At 47.9% G+C, this 10,080-nt stretch overlaps 1 protein-coding gene across 1 annotated transcript in view; it reads left to right on the top strand.

Annotated features, from left to right (window-relative positions):
- Positions 1 to 8,562, top strand: part of NR2F1 (nuclear receptor subfamily 2 group F member 1) — a gene marked incomplete at both ends in the record, with an annotated part of 9,093 nt that extends 531 nt beyond the window's left edge. Inside the window, 4 exon segments of the mRNA XM_082337085.1 lie at positions 2,917 to 3,131; positions 3,133 to 3,438; position 3,440; positions 8,282 to 8,562. Coding sequence (XP_082193211.1) covers positions 2,917 to 3,131; positions 3,133 to 3,438; position 3,440; positions 8,282 to 8,562 — 803 coding nt within the window.
- Between the last annotated feature and the right edge of the window lie 1,518 nt (positions 8,563 to 10,080).

Here is a 10,080-nt window from a genome sequence, read left to right on the forward strand (position 1 = left end):
GTCTGTGTCTGCCTGCCTGTGCATACGCGCACACACGCGCACCGAGGTGCATATACATACATATGCACGCGCGCACACGCGCGGCGTGCATATATATATATATATATATATATACACGCATCTATATTTACGGCTCTCCGCGGCGATCTAGGTCTCTCTCTCTGTTTCCATGCACATGTCAATCTCTCCCTCTGCCTGCACTCCCATCTGGCAGCTTTGCGCCAGGTTTTGTTGTTATTGTTGATGGTGGTTGGTGGTGTTTTCTTTTTGCTTTTCGGTTCGTGCCTCCTGCCCTCCTCCCGCTCCTCCCCACCCCCTTCCCCGCCACCGCCGCGCTCGCCTCTTCCCCGCTCATTGTGCCCAGAATTTATTATTATTATTATTATTACTATTATTATTATTATTATTACGATCGCTCGCTAAATATTTATCATTTAGCCGCTGTCTCCGCTCCCGCGCGTGTCTCCGTGTGTGTGCGTGTGCGTGTGTTTGGATGTGGTTTTGTCTATTGTTGGCATGAGACCGGGGGGTGGGGGGAGATACATCTCTCTCCCGTACGAGATGTGCTTCCATTCAGCTTCCTTCCCCCCCCACCACCACCCCCTTCCGCCCCATCATTTCTTTTTAAACCCGCAACACTTCTCGGTAGATCCATTTCCCAGCCTCATTTTTTTTTTCCCCCCGAAAGAAAGATGAAAGACGAGTAAGTAGGGAAGAAAAGAGGAAAGGGGGTGAAAAAAGAGGGGGGGGGGGGGAAGAGAGGGAAATGTGCTACTGTATCTCCGCTTCCCTGTGCTTCCCGGTGCCCCGGAGTGTGCTTCTGTGCGAGATTTGGCCTTGTTTTCACTCCATGCGTTCAAAGGAAAGTTTGTGACTGAACCGGGTTTCTGTACTTCTGTCATTTCTTTTTTTTCTTTTAGCACGCTGCTCATTTTATTTCTTCGTCAAACTCCACCCTCTCCTTAAAGCCTGCATACAAATCGCGATTTATAACCTATTTACCGGTCCTTCTCATTTCAGCAGAATCCGCAGCCTGCATCTGGCAGCGGGCTCCTCACCATTTCCAACTGCTCTGCTATTTATTTATTTTATTTTTTTCCTCCTCCTTTCCAAGAGTCGCTGTGGTTTTCCTTGCGTTTAGGCTCATTCTCGCGTAGGAAGATTTCCTGCCCTCCTTTCTCCTCGAAATGTATTTTCTCGGTTTACAGTTAAAGTTTACCCTGTGACTGTCGTTAAAGATGTCTGAGAGTCACATCAGCGAAACAGTCAATTTTGCGGAGCGGGTATTACTACTGCCTTAATTGGTTTTAAAATTATATTTTATATGCCACAAGAAAAAGAATGAAGCTACTCCAGATCTGAAAGAGCTCGCAAATATGACGACTTCATTGGTAGCTTCAGGGGCTGTTGGTAGGCGTTGGGGGGGGGAGAGAAAAAAAAAAGGGGGGAAGGAGGAGAAAAAAAAAAAAACACCACAAGTTAGAATTGTGCTCGCAGTTAATTGAAAAATAACTGCCAAGTTTACAAGCGGATTGAAGAGGGAGAGGTGGGCTGGAGGGCAGCAGGAGAGAGGTCCGGCCCGGGACGCGAGGAAGGAGGGCTCGTTGGGGAAGAAAAGAGAAAGTTGAGAAAATGTGGCACGCCGGAAAGATGAGTGATCTGCGTGTGCGTGTGTGTGCCAGCGACCGTGTGCGTGTGCGTGTCTGTGTGTGCAGGGAACAAGCCTGAGTAGCCGTATCTTCCCCTGAAGTTACCTTTGTTTACATGGCATGCGGCTGCAAACGCTGGCACTGATGGAGTAAAACACACGCACACGCACACACACACACACACACTCTAAAAAAAAAAAAAAAAAAACTTTGGTCAGCTTTCGGGACTCGAGGCATGCTTACGCTCTGTGTGGAGATGGTTAATGAATCCAGTGTTTTTGCAGTTGCAAGCTTGTGCATTCACTGTGCAACGCTGACTGCAGGCTTTTGCAGTGGCAACAGCGCACCAAAGATATTAATTACACCGTCCCCTTTTTTTTCCACGAATGTTTGGCTATTGTAAGTTCGGACATTTTGTTTTATTTTCCTCCCTTACCTTGATAATATTTAATCTTTCTCTTCCTTTTAGCAGGGAGAACTTTGCTGGGCGGGGGAGGGGGGGGTCCTCTATGGAAAGCTGGTTCTGTGTAATAAAGTTAGCAGTGGGGAGCTGGGGGGCTGCGACCTGTTCCAGCTGGAAGGGTAACGACGCGGTATTTTTGAAGAAGACGGACGCATTTATTTTTATGAATTATTTTATTTCATTTTATTTCACAAAGCGAGACAGCAGTTCACTTGTAAATCTCAGTGCTACCAGGGCAATCGGCTGGGATCCGCAAACAGAGCTTGGCTATATTTTTAACAGCTGGCTGTGATTTTTAACCCCACTTTCTCACCATCCGGAGGATTTCTTTGATTTTATTTTTTTTTTACGTGCCTTTTGTTGCGAGAGGGGAGGGGGGCCGGGGGGGTTGGTGGTGGTGGTGTGTGCGGATTTGTCTTGTTTGCCTTGGCTTTTTTTTTTTTTTTTTCTTCTTTCTTTTTAATCTGTGTTTATTTTGTGAAGCCTGTCTGCATTTGGGCGGGGGAGGGGGGAGGGGGGGGGATGCTTGGCTGCCGCTGGGCTGGGGCTGCCTGAGCAGGGGTCGGGGCCGGGCTGGGGGGTTTCGGGGGGGGGGGGGGGGGGGCGATGCAGGTCGTCTGCAGCTGCCCGGCTCCGCATGCCTCTGTCTGTCCGTGCCTGTGCGTGTGCCGGGGGCGAGGCGGGGGGGTGGTGGGGGGGGGGGAAAAACGGCATTGTCTCCGGCTGGCTGGCAGCGCCGGCGGGGCGATGCCTGAGATCCTCCTGGATGCACATTTCCTCTCCTTCTCTCCCTCTTTTTGTCAGCGGTTCAGCGAGGAAGGATGCCGCCCACCCAACCCAACCCCGGCCAGTACGCCCTGACCAACGGCGACCCCCTGAACGGCCACTGCTATCTCTCGGGATACATCTCGCTGCGGGCCGAGCCCTACCCCACCTCCCGCTACGGCAGTCAGTGCATGCAACCCAACAACATCATGGGCATCGAGAACATCTGCGAGCTGGCCGCCCGCCTGCTCTTCAGGCGCCGTCGAGTGGGCCCGCAACATCCCCTTCTTCCCCGACCTGCAGATCACCGACCAGGTGGCCTTGCTGCGGCTCACCTGGAGCGAGCTTTTCGTCCTCAACGCTGCCCAGTGCTCCATGCCCCTCCATGTGGCCCCGCTCCTGGCCGCCGCCGGCCTCCACGCATCCCCCATGTCGGCCGACCGAGTCGTCGCCTTCATGGACCACATCCGCATCTTCCAGGAGCAGGTGGAGAAGCTGAAGGCGCTGCACGTCGATTCGGCCGAGTACAGCTGCCTGAAAGCCATCGTCCTCTTCACCTCAGTGTGAGGGGTGTGGGTTTGGGGAGGGGGGGGTGGCGCCGTGCAAAAAAAGAAAAAAGAAGCGGAATTTTTTGAAAAAAAATCACATTTTTTTAGAGAGGCGGAAGGCCGAGGGAGCATACCGCCCGGCCCAGGGATCAACCCCCCCCTCAGCCCCACCGATGTTAACATTTTAAACCCCCCCCCCCCCAAAAAAAAAAAAACAAACTAAAAAAAAAAAAATCAAATTAAGTGGAGGCGGTGGAAACATGCATGTTAACAATTTTTCCCTGTGATAGATGGTTCGAATTAACTAGCGGGAAAGTGCATCTAGCGTCGCCTTTGAAGTGCTCTGGTCGTAAGCCTATAAGAATATAATACGTCTTCTATTATTGTAACCTGCGAGGGAGAAATTTATAAACATCAAAGGCGAACGATGTGGAAGAAATATAGGAAATGGAAACAAGGCGAGATAAGAGGCCTGGCAGTGTCATTTTTTAATTATTATTCTAATTATCGCCACGATGGGGGCTAATCGCCACTTTTTCTGCTTGTTTGTTTTTCCTTTTTTTCTTTTTTCTTTTTTCTTTTTTTTTTTTTTTTTTTTTTTTGTTGTTCCCCCCCATCCCCTTGCTCCTCTCTTGTCCCGGTTTCTCCCCCCTTTTCCAAACTGCTCCTCCCGGTTTAGTGATAACTAAACAGCTCCGATAAATCTGGCTTAAAACTAGGCCGAGGCAAAATTAAAAGCATTCCTGAACAAAGATGGCAAATCGTTCAAAGGCCTTGTTTAACAGTAAGCAGTTTATAATCCATCAATATTTGTTGCCTTTCATGCATGAAAAATAGTATTTACATTGTATTAAAATGACTCCTAAATTTGCACAATATTGTAATGTAGCAAATGTAGTATTAATATCGATTTGAACATCAGATAATTTATTTAGACAGGAGTATCTAATTTGTATGCAGGGTGGTCGGAGACATGTACTGTGACTGCCCCCTTTTACTTCCAGTGCAAATGCAGTCTCCCAGCGTTGGAGGAATATTCTTTGCAAAGGATAAAGTGCAGATTTTAAAACAAATGGAAAGATTTACCGAATAGCCAGTTCGACATTTTAATTGTATTTTATCTTAATAAGTCTTCTTGATGGAAACATGTTTTTCAGAAGTGACAAAGAGGACCTGCCAGCATTTATCAGGCTGATTTAACTCCCCAGCCTGCCTGCAGACTCACGGACTTTCCCTTCCCATTCATTTCAGGGTGCTCATCAGCACACAGGGACGGTCGGGGAGAACCCTACTTTTTATTATTATTATTATTGATTTATTTTTTTTTCACCAGACCCAACTTTGAGAGATTCTCCCCAGGCAGAGGGAGGCTGGCCTGTGCCTCGGTCCTTCCACCCACCAAAGGCCCCAGCAAGGCGGTTGCCCCAGGGGGACATATTGGGGGGGTATTTTATTTTTAATTTTTTCCTCTTTTTCTCTTCTTACACCCCCCTTTCCCCTCCCCCCCCTTTACCTTCCCCAAACGATCGACCTTGGCTAGAGATGCAGTTAGTGGCTTTAGAGTAGCCCTTCATTTACATATATTAGGAACAAATATAATAATCAAACGTCTGCGCGGGGAGAAGCCCCTTCCCACAATGGAGCGGAGCATGAATGGGGTTGAGGAAGGGAACAATAATATTATTTTGGAGCAGGATTGCACGGGGCACCTCAGAAAATGGAAATACAGCTGTCAGGAGTAATCTACCCCTTACCCCCATCCGCACATTTCCACTTTTCACTAAACTTGTTTTGATTGCTTAGCCAGAGGGGAATTCATGGGAAGCCTTTCTCAAAGTCATCCAACTTTTAAACAAACTTTGACTGATGGAAAAGACATTTTTAGGCATACTGTCCTAAGTCCTTTGCTAAGGACTAAGTATTTAAAGCTGGCATGGGTTTCTCCTGTTGTGGTTTTTACATTCGGGCTCCGGATAGCATGTATTTAATCCGTAAAATTCTGGACACAGTCCAACGACTGGGTCGTGACCCAAAACCTGCTCCTTTCTTGCCTCCTTTTTTTTTTTTCCTTCCTCTTCCTCCCCCCCCCCCCCCCCCCCCAAACTTTGGAGTTATTAAATCTTGCACCTACCTTTTCCTCGTCGTAAATAAGTGTTTCCAGGAAGGGACAGAGCCAGATAACATAAATCCAATAAATCTATTTGCAGCGCAATAAGAACTTTGATTTCTAGTTAGATGCCAGCTGATTACGTCTATATTTTCTGAACACTAAACTCTTCTGAACGCGTAACATGAAATACATTCCCGCCACTACAAAGGGGAAGGCTGGAGTGTGCTGAACAGTAATGGTTATTTATTTACATAATTTCTTTTCCATAGACTGCAGGAAGAAATATAGAGCTTTCCCTTATTGACACACTGCCATATAAAAAAAGTGAGGCACAGACAGGATTTTCACATTAGCCCACTTTCTGAGATGGAATAATAATTCACCCCCGGTAAACACGGATTGCATTATTTCTCCCACGGATTGCACCTCTCTGGACGCCATAATCTACTCGAGCTCTGCACCCCTTAATTATTGTTATTATTATCATTATTATTTTTAATCCCGTTCTGAGGGGAGAGTTAAGCCTTCCCACCGCCACCTTTCAGGATGTGGAATAAAATCCGCGTAAAGGCATATGCCGGACCATTTAAAATAATTAATTAAAGCTCAATGGATATTACCAGCAGGAGAAAATCCTGGGTATTTGGAGATCTAAGGCAAAACCCAAGGCGTATTTTTTTTAAACCTCCGTCCCCCCCCGCCCCTCCCCAGGCTCTCTCCCTTCCAGCCAGCAACTTCCCCCTCCACATTGTCCAGTGACCTGCGCTTATAGGTGCACTTATCGTAAACACCTGATAAATATTTTACTAACCTTAAGGGTATGACATATGGGGCATCAAGAAAAAAAGCCCTGCTAGGGTGTCAGTAAGACCCTTTCATATCGCATTGTTTGGAAGTTGAATAGGATCCTAATGCATAATGGGCAGATAATGCATGTAAAATAGCAAGATATATGTAAATATGGAGTGTGATTTGTGGCAATCAACATATGAACAGGCCTGTGTTTTTGATATATATTGCAAACAAGAACAGGCCCGAGCTTTTGATAGATATATATGTTGCAACCTGGTGCTTTTGATGTTGCAAAATATCATTGCATTAGAGGTACAGTATGGATTAGCAGAGCAGCCTGGCTCAGATAATTGTATATCTGAGGGATGCCAAGTCCGCAGCTCAGGTCAAAGGTTCTCCTCCTCAGAAGTTCCTGAATTATGGCTTGTTTTATTTGTATTTTTGCTCGAGGCCATTGTATTGTAGATGAAGGTGTTCAGAAATCTTTGTAAAGCCACTTCTTGATATGGGAAGACTTAAACTTCAAAAATGCAGTTGCAACAGATTTTTTTTTCTTTTCGGGGGGGGGTTTGAATAATTTGTTGTCTCTTTCCAGGGTCATAATTCTACATTCACAATTTTGTAACGTCCTTTTGGGGGCCATTAACATGCATTAATTCATATACAGATCTATATATTAGCAAAGTCTGGCTTTGATCTGTGTTAAACCGCACTGCCAGCTGACTGTCTCCCTCTGATCCTGATGGGTTTTTTTTTTTTTTTAAAAAAATATTTATTATTAATCTCCGAAACAATGTGGACAGTTTCAACCATCCGGGCATAACCGCCACTTTTCCACGACTGTAGTTTCCTGCCCGAGTCCCTCAACAAACAGCCCGTGCACAATTATCCCCTGTTTTGGGTTATGTGTTCGCAGAGATTGGCTGTGCGTGTGCCTGTCTGTAAATGCACAGATGCATCTATACCTCTCTGCCTGTATCTATGCACACACGCACACGTAGGATAACGTGTATAGGTACAAATGCATGGGTGCGAAGGGTTTCTGCTTTCGGATTAGTATGCTTTTGCCCAGATAGCATCATCCTGCAAGGTGCCAGGGGTATGTTTCTGGCCGTGTATGTGCCACAGGGACCTATAGGGCGGGAGTCTCTCAGGCCACATTTAGCCAAGTCTTGCCCGCTGCAGCCATCCCCAGCTTTGTGTCTGAGCGCTGCAGACGCCGGCTCAGCGTAAGACGGGACTAACCCAGCCGTTTTCCGCCGGATTTATCGCACAGCCCGCAAAGACGTGGCCAATTTGCGATGGCTGGCGGCGGGGCAGGGACAGAGGGGACCCCCTTTCTCCCCGGCATCCCCCGGCCGGCTCCCTGCCAGCCGCTGCAGGTCCCAGCTCTGCCTCCCTCTGATGTGCAGCCATGTCAACAAACTCCCTCTGCCTCCCTCTGCGTGTGCGCGCCTCTGCTTTTTACCTTTTAAAAAAGAAAAAAAAAATTTCCCCAATATCCCCCTTTTCTCCCCCTCCTCGATGTTGTTTAACGGGGGCTGGTCCCGGTTTCCAGCAGCCCGGCATCCCTGGAGCCGGGACCGCGCTCTCCGGCGCAGAGTGGCCGGAGGGGTTATGGGGGTGTGATGGGGACGCGGGGGGGGGGGCGGAGTGGGCACCCCACGGTATCCCCCGTGGACATAATACCTACGGGGGTGGCGAGGCGCAGACAGGTCGCGTTATTTATTCGGCGGCGATGCGGGATGGGGTGGGATGGACGGGATGGTGTGGGATGGGGGGGCACGCCTTTGGGGGTACCCCCCATCCCGGCGGCGCTTCTTCCCCGCCACTAACCATCTCCCCCCCCTTCCTCCCTCCTCCTTCCTCTTCCTTCCTCCTCCTTCTCCTCCTCTGTCCCCCCGCGCCGCCGCCGTTCCGCGGCTGCCTCCGCGGGCGCGGTACGGCCGGGCAGACGCCTGCGGCCTGTCGGATGCTGCGCACATCGAGAGCCTGCAGGAAAAATCCCAGTGCGCGCTGGAGGAGTACGTGCGGAGCCAGTACCCCAACCAGCCCAGCCGCTTCGGGAAGCTGCTGCTGCGGCTGCCCTCCCTGCGCACCGTCTCCTCCTCCGTCATCGAGCAGCTCTTCTTCGTCCGCTTGGTAGGTAAAACCCCCATCGAAACCCTCATCAGGGATATGCTACTGTCGGGGAGCAGCTTCAACTGGCCTTACATGTCCATCCAGTGCTCCTAGAGCCCGGCCCGCACCCCCGGCGGAGAGGCGGCGGAGCGGCGGAGGCGGGAGCGCTCGCACCGAGGGGCAGTCGGGGTGCGGGGGGGGCCCGGGAGGCGGACAGCGAACAAAAGAAAGGGCCGAGGAGGAGCAGAGGTGTGGCCGTGGTGGGGAGAAGGACGGACCTCGCGTCCGTGGAGGTTGTGGCGTTTCGCTGGGTTTTGGTTTGGGGTTTTTTTGGCCTTTTTTTTTTTTTTTTTTTTGCGGAGAGGAGGAAAAATAATAATAATAATAATAATAAAAGCGACAAAAAAGCAAAAAAAAATATAAAAAATAAAAACAAAAAAAATATGAGTATTGAGGGGATATTAATCAAACCTGAAGGGGATACTGGATCTTCCAGGATTTATTGTGGACTGTTGTTGATATATGCTGTACAGTAACAAAACAAAACATAAACGCGTTGAAACTGAACTGAACCTTGTGTAGAATGAAAAACAGACAAGCAAACAAACAAACAAACAAACAAATTCCACGCGCAAACACTTACCACGAGCATTGTTACTCATTTTGTAAAATATTAGTCTTTATTTTCATTTTTTGTAAAACTTAAAACATCGTATGCGCATAAAGGAAAAAAAAAAAGAAACGAGAATTAGGGGAAAATAACATTTTCCAAATAATTATAAAAAAAAATTGTCCTGTGTCTATGTATCTATATCTGTTTTGTATTTTTTTCTGGTTCCAAACCAGGTTTCCTGTGATTCTATACTAATAATTTTTGATATAACCCTTTGCTTCTTATAATGAGTGCGATATATGTTGTCGAAGCTGTTCTTCAAGAATTAAAATTGAAGTGAGAATTTAAACAAAAATAAAAGAATTTAGCAAAAAAAATCAACTTATCACCCCACAACCCATGAGTCTTGTTGCTTGAAACATGCCAACAGTTCACCAAAAAAAAAGAAAAAAAAAACAAACAAAAAACCCCAAACAAACAACAACAAAAAAATCTCCCTGGATTTTTAACTCCTCTACTGGCGTTAAAAGGGAGAACTTAAAAAATACTTGTGAGGGGTAACCAAGTTGTGTAAACCACGTGATGTTCCAAAACGGACTTGACTGTGTAAGTTTAGGGCTGAGCTGTCAAGGCCTATAGGAAGAGGGAGCGGGATGCGCGGCGCAATGCCGTAGGTGACCTCGCATAGCTGGGACTGGAGGGCAGACTCTCCACCGAGGCTGATGGGCCCATCACACTGACCTACCCTCTTTTGAAACACCTTTTCCCATCAGCTGGAGTTTCTGCCCAGTTCACACCTTGCCGCTTGCTCTTAGACACCATGGGCATGGATTGAAGTCACTGTATGCCACCATCTCTGCGTGGGCAGCGGGAGGCATACTGTAGCCATGACTCCTGCTTGTTGCAGACATGGTGGCTTTCTGCCTTCGGGGGCTTGGGGTGGGGTTTTGGTTTGGTTTTTTTTTTGCTTCTTTTCTCTTCTTTTCCACCCCAAGTACTTGCAGACCCTGGCGTGTGTT

Source organism: Platalea leucorodia, assembly GCF_965183815.1.
Source record: "Platalea leucorodia genome assembly, chromosome: Z".
NCBI classification, from domain to species: domain Eukaryota; kingdom Metazoa; phylum Chordata; class Aves; order Pelecaniformes; family Threskiornithidae; genus Platalea; species Platalea leucorodia.